The sequence below is a fragment of the Apodemus sylvaticus genome, chromosome 7 (assembly GCF_947179515.1).
Source record: "Apodemus sylvaticus chromosome 7, mApoSyl1.1, whole genome shotgun sequence".
Taxonomy (NCBI): domain Eukaryota; kingdom Metazoa; phylum Chordata; class Mammalia; order Rodentia; family Muridae; genus Apodemus; species Apodemus sylvaticus.
In genome coordinates this window covers 8,134,423-8,150,206 of record NC_067478.1, presented here as the reverse complement: position 1 = coordinate 8,150,206, position 15,784 = coordinate 8,134,423, and the positions used below count along the sequence as shown (strand labels likewise).

Here is a 15,784-nt window from a genome sequence, read left to right as displayed (position 1 = left end):
ATGAAAGCATGCACACACACACACACCAGCATACATACATACACACAAACACATGAAAGTGTGTCCAAACACATGTGAAAGCATGCATACATACACACAAACATACATACACAAAACCATACACACATACCCACAAGCACACATACACAAAATCATACACACATACCCACAAACATATGAAAGCATGTTTACACACACACAAAAGCATGCACATATATACACAAACACATATAAATACATGAAAGCATGCACATACACACAAAAACATGCACACATACCCACAAACACATGAAGGCATGTTTATACACACATGAAAGCATGCACATATACACACAAACACACACACACACACAAAAGCATGCACACAAACACACATAAACACATGAAAGCATGCACACATGCACGCACACACACACACACCCACAAAAGCTCCCTCCCCCTCTACACAAATAAATAAAACTTTTTTAAACCCTGATAATTTGGAAAGCAAACACAGTGGGACAGAATTAAGCACTCAGCTGCTATGCAGCACACAAGCCGGAGATGCATTCTATTAGAGGCAACACTCGGAGAACAGATGGGGAAAGCCCCAGAGCTCTGGGCGCCTCCATGAATCCATCAGAAGAAATTCTGAGGAGACACCCAGAGATAAACTCAGCCTGGAGTGTGGTAGGGAAACTTTACGTGGCTGGTGAATTGAGACTGAGGTTGGAATGGCTGTTTCCAGGAAGGAAACAATGAAATCCTAGCATGTCAGATGTGTTTATTTACTTTTACATCATGTGTCTTGAGTGTTTGCCTACATGTATGTATGTGCAGCATGTCTATACCTGATATCTACAGAGGCAGAGGAAGGTGTTGGGTCCCCTGGAACTGGAGTGGTGGATGGTTCTGAACCCTCCGAGTCCAGAAGAGGATGACAGACTCCCTGGAGCTGCAGTTACAGGCACCTGTGAGGTATCATGTGGGTGCTGGGAACTGAACCTGGGTTCTCTGAAGAGCAGCAAGTGTTTTAAACCACCCAAGTGAACATTCAAACGTTAGAGAGGAAGGTCTGTAGCATTAGGGAAATGTGGCACCATAAAATGAGCCACATTCTGAATCCAATGCTGGCTAAAAACACCTCAACATCAGTGAGGATCCTAAGGTAAGCCTTTCCCCACTAAGCTTTGAGAAGTCAGTTGATGCATGTACTTTTCCTCTGTCTTCTATGCCAAACTTACTGGGAGGCACAAGAATGAATTTATTGAAATTGGGGTTACTTTCGAAGTCAACCTACTTGTATAGCTCTGATAGAAAGGCATCTATCTGCCCCAAACTAAATGTATATTTTTAATCTGGGTTCTTCCATATGATAGAGGGCTTTCTAAAAATACAAAAGCACACTTTTACTTTAAGTTGCTTCTGTATATTTCAAACTATAAATAATAAGCCATCTGCGTAAATACAGACAGAAGTGACTCAGAAATTTTTGGTTTCCCTCTGACACCCCATGTCGTGCATATATGAAGAAGACCCAGCTCCCTGATAGAAGTGCTTCTAAATTATCGGCTCTGAGCCATGCTCTGTGAGACAGTTGGCATGTAGGAGATATTAATAGTTGATCTATTGGAAGAAACACCAACACTGTGGTCTGGCTTGCTTTGTAAATGTGTACACTCTACTGTTCCCTGGAGAGTCCAGTGCCTATAAGGATGTGGAAGGCTCTGGGGATGCCTGTAGCTAAAGACCAGTCAGGGACAAAGATGACTGCTTGCCCAGAGACCTACTCTCTCTTGGTCCTTGCCATCAGGGACTAGATGTCATTGAGGGAGCAATGTTTTGACTGACAACGTTGCTTTGCCAACGTTTAGTGCAGAGTTGGGTCTGTGAGTCAGACAATAAGACACAGAAAGATTTCCATAAGTCCTTAGGAAAGAGTGTTGCTACACAGAGGTAGGTACATGAAGAGAGCGTGCTCTAGCTCTGCCGGTCCTTTCTGGGGACATTGATGTGTAGAGATGGGATGCTGCCACAATGGCTGCCCTGTGAGTGTAGGGAGACTCTTTCCTCACACACTAAGTATAGCTAACATGATAGACAGTGCCTCGTTTTCAGTTAACAGTATGATGTCACCCAACCACCTCTGTAAGTCAGTGCTGGTGTGGTGGTCCTTCTTGTGGAGATCACATCAACTTGTCACGCTCGGCAGTGCTTGAAGCAGTTTGACAGTGGAACTCTTTCTCATGGAAACAGCATTAGCCAGGATTCGTATTTGGGAGCACTGCTGTTTGGCCCTGCTGCTTTTTAAAAATGTTTTACTAGTAGTACATATCAATTATGTAACAATAGATTTTTGGTGTTGTTTTTGAGACAGGGGTTCTCTGTGTAGCTTGGCTGTCCTGGAATTTACTCTGTAGACCAGGCTGGCCTCAAACTCAGAAATACCCCTGCCTCTGCCTCCCAAGCGCCTGGATTAAAGGCATATGCCACCACTGATCTTTCATTTTGGTCACATTCACTCCTGATAACCCCTTCTTGCCTCCTTGCCATGTTCATGAATTCTTTCTTTCTTCCCAATTAGTCCCCTGTCTGTTTTAACTTCCTTTTGTTTCTTTCTTTGGTGAACTAATGAGTTTAATTGGGGGGGGGTATTTACAGGAGTATGCATGCTCCCATATACACCCATGGCTACACTACTGAAGACAATGGCTCTCCTTTCCTCCCAGCAACCATTAACTGCCTTTGAACATCTAGGAAAGAGAGGACTTCATCAGGGCCTCACTCCTCATGATGGAATGTCCTTAGGCATCATGGTGTGCAGGTCAACACAACTGCTGTTGTCTCATTAGTGCAACAGCCAGGTCACGCATAGGAGGCACTCCACAAAACCCTAGCCCTTACAGTCTTCCCTCCCCTCTTCTGCTATGTTCTCTGAACCTTAGTGAGGTGATACAGAAGGGCTGAGAACATGCGTTTGAAGCGCATCCTAAGCGAGGTAACCCAATCACAAAAGAATACACATGGAATGCAATCCTTGATAAGTGGATATTAATTATCCCTGAAGCTCTGAATACTCAAGACACAATTAGCATATCAAACGATTCCCATGAAGAAGGAAGAAGAGGACCCTGATCCTGGAAAGGCTTGATCCAGCATTGTAGGGGAGTACCAGGACAGAGAAAAGGGAGGGGGAATGATTGGAGCATGGATGGAGAGAAGAGGACCTATGAGATATATGGGGAGGGGGGAACTGGGAAAGGGGAAAGCATTTGGAATGTAAACAAAGAATATAGAACACACACACACACACACATATAGAAGAAGAAGAAGAAGAAGACTCCGCCCCAGACACACAGCTATACAAGCAGAATGTAATGGAAATGCCTTGCCTTGGTTTGGAAAGGCAGCATCAGCCACTCTGACAAAAGTATTTTAAATAGAAAAATACACTTAACAAGAGGAAATGCCAAATAGTAATAACATCAGGCAAGGGTTTTGCTAGACTTTATCTCCATCTCTATTACTTGCATGAGGAATCTGAAGCAGGCTCAGGGACCAACACTATGTGATTTATCTACAGTCACAAGGTTGACCAGAAGCCCATTAGCAAGTTCTAACCTGAAATAACTTGTCATGTGACAAGTAGGCAGAGCACTGGCCAGGGTCTCGGGACATCAGAGGCTGGGGTAGTTCAGTGTTCTTAGTGTACCAGGTTGCCCACACATTTCTGGCTTGGAGACTGAGATGAAGAATGATTTTCAAATCTTCCTATATCTAGGTAGAGATTTTGTCTGTTCTCTGCTATGCTTACATCTTTCCTTAAAGCTCCTTTTCAGAAGTTAGGCATGAAACCACATCTATGAAACTCTGCACAAAGTCATAAAACGAGCAAAGTGGCTGCCAAGTCTACAGTGCCCTCTCTCTCCTGCTTTCAAGCACACTGCCTCCAACAGTGTACTGTGTGTCCCTGGGCACTCAACTCCAGGCTTGTATCTTCAGGTAGACCATGCAGATGGAGCTTACTTTTGTCTAACCGTTAAAAGATTTTATTTATTCATTTATGTGTGCACGTCTGTAAGTGTATGGGCACATGTGTTGAAGTCCACATTTCTCTCTCACCTTCGACCCATAACTTTGAGGCTGGGTTTCCTCTGAACACTGAGCTGTTGGTGTCTCTGCTAGCAAGCCACAGCAATCCTCCTGTCTCTGGCTTTGATGGAGATGAGGCGGAAGATGTGTGCGAGATCACACCTCTCTTCTTACATGGGTGCTGGGATCTGAATTCAGCTCTTCAGGATTCCTCAGCAAACACTCTTAACTGCTAAGCCATCTCTCCAGCCCGCCCCTGGGCTTTATCTCTTATAAAACAATGATGAAAAATGGAATCAAATTATCTATGTTTCTCAATGCTTTGCTCTCAAGCTTCGGGGATGGGTCGTTTACAGCAGAGGGTTTGACTGACAGTCTGCTCATTTTAACAGGTACGCCCAGAACTCTTTTGTCCTTTAACCTCTGACTTCTGTATTGTTTCTGGTAATAGTTTAGAGAGGATACACAAAGGGCTGTAGTTTAACACATGTACATACACACATACACACATACATATATATCATATATTATATTACATATTACATGTTGTATATTGTATATTACATATTACACATTACACATTACATATTACACATCACACATTACACTTTGTATATTATATACTATATACTATATATTGAATAGTATACATTATATATTAATATGTATCATTCTATGTGTGTTCATATGATTGGCTTTTCCCAGCTGAATCACTAACGTGGTTAGTACAGTCAGAAAGAACGGCCTTAAGCAGTTTCTATCCTTCTTCCGTGTTCTCACTGGCCCTGGTGCCACTAGCCTTCCATCCAGCACTGGGTGGGTGAAACCACAGCTCAGTATCTGTGGTGTTGTTAGCATTTCTTGATTGCCACTGACCTCAAGCACCATTTAAGACCTTATTGGTGACTGGAATCACCTCTTATGTACTAAGGGTTTCAAGACTTAACAGCTACCTTATACCATATCCCCAACATCATATTCAGGCATGTGAATATGCAGGAAGAATGTCAGTTATTTTGTGACTCTGTGTGAATACAACACAATTCTTTAAAATAAAACATCTGTACAAATAGTTAATGCTGACAGAATTTTTGCCAGGGTTTGTTTATTTAAAAGTAATATCTATATGGAAGGATCAATATTGTATCTTCAGTAAAAAGCTATATAAATAAAATCAACAGGTAAAAATGCCAAATTTTATAAACTCATGCTTTGTGTCCACATTTTAGAATGATTATGGCAAGTAATATAATGCTACAGCAAGCAATAGACTGATTAAAACAAAAAAAAATGTGATTTCTAGGGCTTTCTATAGAAAGTAATATAATGATTAAAACAGAAACAAAAATATGGTTTCTAAGGTTTTCTTACTTTTGTGATGATTCCAGAGTAGAAAAAAAATTAAATAAAAGGCTGCATTAGTCTGGTCTTTGAAGTAATGAAATGAGTCTCAAGTGTAAAAGTTTTGTTGGGGAGAGTTTCTCAAGAAGTAATTGAATATATAGAATTTATTGTTGTGGTCATGTTGCCATGGCTACCTGGTAAGAGCGAAAGCCTTGAAGCCAGTTCTGGCTGGTGAGTATCCTGTTTCCTTTTTTTCTTTCCCTCTCCCTCCCCTTTTGTCATAGAGTAAAATATAATAATTCCCTGGCAAACTCTGTTCTTTCCAAAGATTTTCATATTCACACACAGGAGTATACGCACACACTGACACACACACTCACATGCACATACACACACACACACTTCCAAGTCCATTTATCATTGCTTGTGTGTACATTGTTTAGGACTGACTACTTGTCTTGAATAACCTATCAGGAGGCTCTCTCCATAGAAAGCAGTTCTCCCTGTCTGAGTAGCCATTGATTGCCTGTAGCTCTTTACCTAAGAGTGGACCTTGTAAAATGTCCCTGTTTATGTGAAAATCACAGCCAAGCCACAGCAGAGTCAGGCAGTGTAATTCGCTCTGTTGAGTGTTGTCCTCCTGTTCCAATTGTATCCCAAGCCCTGTGTGTCTGAGACCTTTGCTTCTGAGGAAACTATGTTCTTTATATCCATTAGGCCATCATAAACACACTAGCTGCATCTACACCCCCTCACTTGTGGCATGATATTGATCACTGCTCCTTTTCCCTCTGATCTAGTCATGGATTGACCAGTTTAAGCTCTTTGATCTAAAACTTAAAAGCTAAGCAAAAGTGACACACCAAAAAGGTTCCCTTTGATCTAGCAAAGTTATTCAAATAGCTGGGCTGAATCCCCCAATGGAGAAAGGTGGATATGAAAGGGGCTGGAGGTGGTTCAGTGGTTAAGGCCATTTGCAGACAACCCAGGTTCGGTTTCCAATACCCATATGGCTGCTCACAGCCATTCATAAATCCAGTTCTAGGAGATCTGATATCCTCTTCTGAATGCCACAGCAACTGCATGCACGCAATACACACAAAAAACTGCATGCAGGCAAAGCACTCATACACATAAAATAAGATGAATAAATCCAATAAATCCAAATGAAGTTGGATATGATTCACCCTGACTTCTCATGCCAGAGTTAAAGCCCGTGTTAGAATGTGAGGTTTACCTTATCCCCGTAACAAAACATGTCCTCCTAGGGAAGCCCGAGTGTGGTCATACAGACATCCCCAGGGGCAGCTGTCCATCTGTATAGCTCTGCCTGTGCTTCCTGGATCCCAGCCTCAGTTCTGCACTAGAAACCATGCTTTGGGATATGGAAGTCAAGTCCATGGTATTGCACATTACCAATACTGTTATTCTTTAAATAGCGTTATTTTAATTTTAGGTACCTGGTGGATGAAATCAAGAAAAGAGAAGGCTTCAAGTTGCTGATGGAAGTAAGTGGCTGAGGGACGAGCACCTGGGCTTGTCACTGACGGTGGTGGAGGCAGTCGGGGGTGTTGTATTGTGTTGTTCTGGTTTCTGTGTTGTGCGCTAACAAACAAGTCATTAGCTTAATTCATAAAGCCCGCTATGGTAATTTACTGTATTAGTGAACATTCCCCCCGCCCTTGGTTGGACTCACAGAGAATGTTCTTGCCTTTAAGTGTTGAAAATGAAAATGCTCAATAGTAATTAGCAGAGATAATGCTAAATAAATTATGACCTCTTTCCCAATACAGAAATAGCATAGTGGTTGTGTTTTGAACTGGGCCTTTGTGCTCCAGGCTGACTAAGGGTATATGAAGCATGCATACACGCCCTCTTTTTCTGAAATAATGAGTGTGTGTGAGCTTTGGAGCACTGGGAAATAGGATGTTTCATTGTAGGTATTGGATCTCCGGCTGTGTATAAGAAGTCAGGTGATTTTTAAGATGAATGTTTTTGTTAAAATATCAAGTTACATAACCTCCCCCACCCTCTGTGTGTGTGTGTGTGTGTGTGTGTATGATTCATATACATAAGTGTACACACATGCGCATGGAAGGCCAAAGCAAGACATCAGATAACCTTTTTTATATTGCACCCTGATTGCGATGGCGTCTCTCACTGGACCAGTACTTGTCTTTTCAACCAGGCTGGCTGTTCTCAAAGCTCTCAGAATCTGCCTGTTTCTGTCACCCAATACTAAGGTTACAGGCATGTTCAGTCATGACTGGCTCTTTACCTGGTTGATGGGGACCCCAACCCATGTCCTCATGCTTTCTGAGCAAGTACATTTACCCATTGATGCATCTCCTAGCCCGGGAGCCTTGTTTCATTTGGAGTGTAATTTTTTTATATAAATTATGTATATATGTGTCCCTACTTTCTGACCTCATATAATCTCAGGGTTGAAATACCCACAGTGATCTGGGCCCTCCCACATCAATAAAACAGTGCCCCAAAGGCATGCCAACATGTGGGAGGTATGTGTACATGAATGCAGTTACCTGTGGAGGCCAGAAAGTGGAGTGAGATCCCATGGTGCTGGAGTTACAGGCTGTTGTGTGCCTGTTGTGTGTAATGGAGCTGGACTGAGGCCCTGCAGGAGTCCTATGTATATATGTATGTATGTATGTATGTATGTATGTGTGTATGTATGTGCTTTTAAAGCACTGAGTCATCTCTCCAGCCCCTTGTCTTTTTCTGACTTTTAAGAAATGAAGGGCAAAGCTTATCTTAGATGTTAAACTTCATTGCAGTCTTTAACCTAATGTAAAACCACTTATAGATTCCACTTCAGGAACTCTGCTATGTAGAAGAAGTCTAGATAATCTGTGCTAATCATTTATTCAGCAAGATGCACGACTCTAGTGTGTGCCAGCAGTTCCAGCCTCCAGAGATGTCCCTTCTCTGGGCTCATATTCCAGTGGGAAGTGAAGAGGGCATGTGGGAAGCACCAAGTCATTAGAAGCCTTCAGAAAAGAGGCATGTTTGTGAGACATACTGTAGACTGGGAGCAAATAACATTATCAATGTGGCAATTGCTGTAACAGATATTATGTACGCAGGGTTAAGTTCTGAAATTAGCACAGGGGTAAAGTGCCTGCTTTCTGAGCATGAGGACCCGAGTTCAATACCCAGTGACTCTCACAAAAAGAAACAAACAGAAGTCAAGTGTGGTGGAGGGTGCTTACCTCACTGTTCTGGTTTCCTCTCTGCTGTTATGATAAAACACTGACCAAAAGCACCTTGGGAAGGGAGGGGCTTGTTTCTGCTCATAGATTCTAGTACTTCTGGAATGATGGTTGGGGGAAGGCAAAAGCCCATCTCTCAAGACCCATGAGTATTGTTTCCCCTGAGAAGCCGTCTGGCTCCTGTAGTATGGGAGGCTTCCTATAGGACCCTTTCAGAATTTCTACAGCAGGGTTTTGGGGTTTTGTCCTCATTATTGGTTCTGAGAATTGAGACAGTCTACAGACACAGCATGTGTGTGCCCTACCAGGCTGCAGCCCAGCCCTGTTGGAAGGACTTTTATATTGGATTCACATTTCCCTCCCTTGATTTTTGTTTCAAGAAATAATGTAAATTTAGACCTTCAATTTCACATCTAAGTGCTAAGTTGATTTAAAAAATGGAGAAGGAGAGTAAGAAAGGGAGAGTGGGAGAGTGGGAGAGGGGGAGAGAAATGGAGGGAGAGGGAGTGGGAAGGGGGATGGGCAAGGGCAGGAGGAGGGGAGAGCATACTACATTAGAAATTGTAAATGAGTATAGGGAAACAGAGCATCTAGCACCTGAATGTCTTTTCCTAAAAAGACCTAAAGTAATGTCTCTCTTCTTGAAGATGATTGAAAGTTATCATTTCAAATGAATCCTGCATTATTCATGCTCCCCTGAAAACCATAACTCTGTCCTGTTTTTTTTCCTCCAACTCTGTTGGATCTAAGATCTGATAGTTATTTTCCTAGAGGTATACTCCCTCTTAGACTCCCGTTCACATTTTCCATTTCAATCTCGTGGGTGAGTCTGAATTATTCACCTCTTTGTTTTTGTTGTCTTTCTGAATTCTGCATTAGGAAGTGTTATTGGGATTCATAGACTTTAGAGGCAGGAAGGACATCTTGTCAACCTCCCATGCATGGCCAGAAGCCTCACAAAAGAGGCTGCATGTTACAGGGCTTCAAATTGTGCTTCAACAACTTCCTGCTATGGAGAGCCCACTGGTTCTTCTCTTGCAGCTAGATCTGCAGCCCGTGTTCCAGCTGTGGCTGCCAGTGTTCCAGCTGTGGCTGCCCACATTTGAGCTGCGGCCACTTACTCGTCCTGTGGACCCAGCACCTGAGCCTTTCTTGAGATGACTTATCTCACACAGCTTGTTACCTCATTAATTGCTAAAATCTAACACATCTCATTTAAACGTCTTGAACTACTACTGTATTTTACAGTTACCCACTCCATCTTGAGTCCTCACCTGCTGTGGTTTCTTTGACTATTCATTTTTTGCCTTTTCAGCTTTGGTGCAAGGTCCTCTTTGTCTAATACCATTTGGATATTTGTCTCTACTCTTTCATCCTTGGTCCTTTAGTCTGTCAGCGTAGTCTCCCAAAGGGCTCTCTCATTAGGTTTGTTGTGTGTTATCTTTTTCTTTGGCTCCACCCTTGACTTAGTGTTTGGTTAGCCCGTAGATTCCCCTAGACCTCTGACTTGCCATTCCTGAAGCTGAAGTGGCCACTTTTCTTCCCGAAAGTTCACATTCTTCATTGCTTTTTTAGGAACATGATTTTTCTGAGCAAAACTCTTGGGGTCATTTCCCATCTCCTCCTCCTTCTGCTCATCTTCTTAGTCTTCTCCTCTCCATCTTGGTTAAGAGTCAAGTACTTCCCAGGTGGGCAGTGTCATCCCCTTCCCTCTGAAGCCTCTCTAGCCAATCTCCCTACACCTCAGCTTGAATGGTTTCCCATGGTCTAAGGTACAGCTGGGCTGTCTTTCTGCTGTGACTGCATGCTGCCTCTGAAATCAAGCAGAGACTCCCTCCTCTCCCCAAGCATGGCAAATGGGGAAGCCTGCTGCAAAGCAGACACATCTCTATTTCTAGCTTAACTCCTCTCCATTAAACCCTGCCCCCACCTGCTCATTCCTTCTAGTTTGGAGGACTCTGGTGTCCACTGATGCATTATCCATGTCTTACATTATGAGAAATCTCTCTTTTGATAACACTCACCCAGGGCAGATGAGCCATTGCACCGCCCTTCCACGGGAGTCTCTGAGTTTCTGGGCATAGGCATATGACATAAGTAATTTGCTCATTCTAATTTCTCCCCCCAAGTTTCCACAACAGGGAAATTCTGCTTCTGATGCTGAGTAATGTGGTTGGCCTTCTTTGGATGCTCTATACATCTTAGGATTTCCTTTCAAATACGGTATCCAGAAATGTTCCTAGTGATTTGTCTCAGCTCGCGCAGATTTTAATGAGGCTGTACATCCACTTGAAAAGGACATCTCCTTCTACCAGGTTGGCCCCAAGGAATAGTCATTAACCTCACAGAGTGCCTGCTGTGTGGCAGATATGCTACCCACCACTGGAAATAAATTCTCTTCTTGCTCACCCAGCTGAGCCTATGTGCAGACTGCCATCTCCACATTACACGGTAGAAAACAGAGACCCAGAACATGTGGTATTTGTACAAGTCATGACCTGGGAAGGGAATAGGGAAATGGTTCAGTTAGTAACATGCATACTAGGCAAAAGGACCTGAATTTGATGTTTAGTACCCAAGTAAAGAGCTAAATATACGGTGCATGCTTAGAGAGAGATTGAGGTCAATGGATACCTGGGGCCTTATTGGCCAGAGATCCTGGCCTACTTGACAAATTACAGATGAGTGAGAGACCCTGTCTCAGATAAGAAGTAGAAAGTACCTGGGAAATGATGCTTGAAGTTGACCTCTGGTCTATGTGTTCACACACACACACACACACACACACACACACACACACACACATGCATGCAACACATGCAACCCATGCACACAAACACACATGCATGCATACACACATGCATACCCACATGCAACACATGCACACACATACATTCATGAACACACACATGCATACATACATACATACATATATACATACACACACAAACATACACATACACACATGTACAAATGCAAACATGCATACAAGCATACCCACATGCAACACATGTAGACACAGGTATACACACAAACATGCACACACAAATACTTGCACACACACATATACACACACACATGCACACATGACCTAGCAAGTTTAAAATTCTAATCTTGTGATTCTACACTCTGGGCTTTTTCTGTGGTTCTATTTTAAACGTTTTCCAGTACTATAGCCTTGGTTTTAAAACCTAGGAATATGAAATCTGCCTTGTCAGCTTCTCCTTCATTCTATATTTACATAATTGATTATTTTCATCTGTGTTCTAGAGTCTGCACTTATACTTAATAAAATAAACCATGCCACTTTCTTTATGTTACTGATATTTTGATAGTGTAAAAATCAGATATAACTTTGTTTTGCAGCAATTTAACAATAACCATCAGTGAGTACTAATTTATACATCAATGACCCTTCCTAGTATTAATAACAAAACACCTATTTGCTTTTCTCCCTGAAATTCAGGGTGTAATGGAAGGGTACCAGAGTGTGATGGGAGGCTATCATCAATGGCCCTTAGAAGAGGATGACAATGTCCTCGTTGTTACCATTTCCCCCCTACTCTCATCTGTGTGGCCAGTTTCCTTGTCCAGCCTTTTTTTTTCTTTTTCTTTGTCCAGAATGTTACAGTTTGTTGAGAATCTAGATTGAGTGTGCTCCTGTGGTGCTCAGAGGTCATGCTCTGTATATGACAGAAATTAAGCATGAGTGACATTTGCATGACTCTGCTCTCAAAGCAGTCATCGGTACTTTGATGCCTCCACACAAAGTCACCGTGCGAGACGGCAGCTACAGAGGGGAGAGTAGGAGAAAACTCAAGTGTGCCATGCTCTTGGAGAACAGTCAACCACAGTTTTCTACTCGCTTATTTTGGAAACAACTGAAGTGAATTAATGCCACCAAATGGGGGATCAGACATCCTCTAGTGAAGTGTCAAAGGGGCTTTAGGCTTTGTCAGCTATTACTTCAGGAAGCCATGCCATTCAAAACAGAATGTGTGAGCAAGGTTTAAGACGTGGTGGGGCACGGAAAATGTTTCTCTCTCAATTGTCACGGCAGCTGAAAGACAGACAGTTGCACAAGGAAAGAGGCTGGGACAGCCTGGGCCTGACTTGAAACTGAGATGGTCTGCGACACAGACTGGAAACATGTGACGTGGTTCTAGTATTCTCTGGCAAATAACAATGAATAAAAATTGATGACATAGCAGAGTCCACTCAAAAGGATACAAAAACAACAACAAAAAACAAAGTGACCCAGCATCTTGAAGTGAGAAACATATAAAATATATGAATAGAAAGAAGGCAGGTATGTAGATGATGGACAGAGAACTATATAAATACAGCAGTGTATATACACATATATATGTACATGCACACATATATATTTGTACACATGGGACATACATACATACATACATACATACATACATACATACGGTGATGAACAGAGACCAGGAGGCACGAGAGATGATCTCGTAGGAATTAAATAGTTCCCTACAACTATACAGGCATAGTTGACCTATAGAGAGCCACCATCTCTTCTAGAACTGAGATAGAGCACAGAAGGAAGAGACACTCTCTGACAGCTGAGAGACAGGTTCCCTTGGGAAGAGTATAAATGTGGCTGACAGGAAGGCAGAGTTCACTGAGATGTCACCCTGGCAAGACTCACTAGAAATCTCTATTATGCTTCCTGGGGGAAGCCATCTTCCTGGAGGGGCCATAGCTTGGTAGTAGCTGCAGGCCACTCTCAGAGGGCACCTGCCAAATCACTGGAGCCAAGTGCCTGGCTGGTGACAACTCCAATCCCACTCCCACCCCCTAACGCTGCCTGGGCAATGTGCCCAGTAGAACTGCCATTTTGCTGATGTCTCTAAAGCAAAAAATACTTGTTTTTAGACAGCCAGGGCAGTTGAAAACAGCTCGTATTTTGCATGGGATTCACGAAATGTACATAGTGCCCCTGGAAGAGGCATTTCTTCCGTTAGCATTTGCCAGCAGCCACTGTTGATGAGATATAATATGGAATCAGGCAATAACAAGGAAATATTTACAGGGCCCAGCACCATCATTGTAGAGCACCAGAAAAGAGGAGTCTCGGATCTGAAGGCTAATACATTTATTTTTGATTTTTTTTTTTTTTGGTTTTTTGTTTTTGTTTTTTTCGAGACATGGTTTCTCTGTATAGCCCTGGCTGTCCTGGAACTCACTCTATAGACCACGCTGGCCTCGAACTCAGAAATCCACCTGCTTCTGCCTCCCAGAGTGCTGGGATTACAGGCGTGCACCACCACGCCCGGTTGGCTAATACATTTATAACAGATGCTTGTGGTATTGGGGAAGGGTGCCTTTGACTTACAGATCAATGGTTAGAAGCAAAGATAGAATGCAAACTATGATTTTCTTCCACTTTCTAATTAGTACTTTTTTTTAAAAAAAATGTTGTTCTTTTTAAATGATCAAAGAATTTAGAAGCCCAGCAAGGTTTATCCAAAGGAGCCAAACCTATTACAAATCAGATGTCCAAATGTAAATTTTGTAGATTCATAGTATAAAACATTGTCTTGTGATAAAAGTGTGTGGAAATTGAACTGAATTGCACAGCTCTTCCCTTTGTGAAAACAACTCTATAGTTTAAAGATTTGTAACTCTTTCTCCTTGTCAATTCCAATGAGAATCTTGGAAATTTCAAAGATGAAAGGGAGTGTGGATCAAGAAGTTATCATGGTGAAGCTGGAACCCTCCCTGGGCTCTCAGTAATGACTTAGAATCTGCTGACAGCAGAACCCCATGTGGTCCCAGTCTTGATCTTAGCATAGGAGATGCTAGCTGCTTCTTCTTTCTGAAGTACCACAGGCTTCAGAAAGGTACTACAGGGTGTGTAGACAGCCCTGGCACTAGTAAGAACTGGTGAGCATTGGTTACTGGCTGAAAACTACATTTGTAGTGAAAAAGTATCAAAGATGTCTCAATAACTGTTAGTGCCTAAGGTCTAGTGAAGAAGGTGGACATCATCTGTAGTGGTTCCTGAGAACAAGAAATTGTAGTTCACATGAGTAGATACTCAGTGCTGCCTGCGTACATGTCTTGTAATGGTCTTTGGCATAGCCAGTCTGGTGCTCCAGTGAAGACAGACTTGTCATGTGACAGTGTGACAATGGTTCTCCTCCCAAACCCCCCCTCCGTGTGTGTGTGTGTGTGTGTGTGTGTGTGTGTGTGTGTGTAATCTGAGCCTACCCTTTATGTAGAGGAAAGCAAGCTATCTAGATTCAAACTCCAGTAGTATATTGTCAGAATTTATATAAAACTACCCTGCAGGAGTTTGGTTGTGTTATAAGATATACACCCTTGATGACTCTTAAGAGATTATCACAGAGTTTAAAAGCCTTGGTTTAATTACATTCTACAATGAATCTCATGGTAATAAAGCAGCATTGTGTGTGTTCTTTTTAATCCTCAGCCTGAATATACCAATGTTTGTTTTTGGTACATTCCACCGAGTCTCAGAGAGATGGAAGAAGGACCAGAGTTCTGGAAAAAACTTAGCTTGGTGAGTAATGAGTGGGTTGTATTTTTTCCCTGTGATGAGATTAATTCAGTGTTCCTTCCTATTGGTCCGCGGATAGCTCCATGTGTGACTGCCTCTTGAAGTTACAGAGAAGCACCTCTATTCCTGGCATTTCTCTCAGTAGACCCTGATGACATGCCAAAAGTTGTAAATTATGTTTGTATCTAGCCCATTAACTCATCAGATCAATCCACCCACACATGCACAAACACCTGTGCTGTGTGGAAGATAACTGTAGACTTTCTTAGAAGTTCTGCCCCGCAGTGAGCTTCAGAGAATGTGAGCTGGTGGCGGGGTTCACAGTCACAGCTGTGGGATAAATGGCTGAATCTCTCACTTCTGTAATTCTGTAGGAACATCGCCATCTTAGCATTCTGTCACCTTACTTGAAAACATGCAAAAACCAAAATCTGATACTGTTATTGTGGGGAAGATGTCTCTGGCTTCATATATTCTTGCAGGAAAAAACTCAATTGAGATAGATAGATAGATAGATAGATAGATAGATAGATAGATAGATAGATAGATAGATAATGAATTTGAGCAGACTATTTAGCTAAACACCAAA

At 42.4% G+C, this 15,784-nt stretch overlaps 1 protein-coding gene across 1 annotated transcript in view; it reads left to right on the top strand.

Moving 5' to 3' along the window:
- Positions 1-15,784, top strand: part of Gadl1 (glutamate decarboxylase like 1) — a 141,020-nt gene that overhangs the window by 80,098 nt on the left and 45,138 nt on the right. The window contains exons 12-13 of the mRNA XM_052187048.1: positions 6,872-6,923; positions 15,109-15,198. Of these exons, the coding sequence (XP_052043008.1) occupies positions 6,872-6,923; positions 15,109-15,198 (142 nt within the window). The remainder of the gene's footprint in view (positions 1-6,871; positions 6,924-15,108; positions 15,199-15,784) is intronic.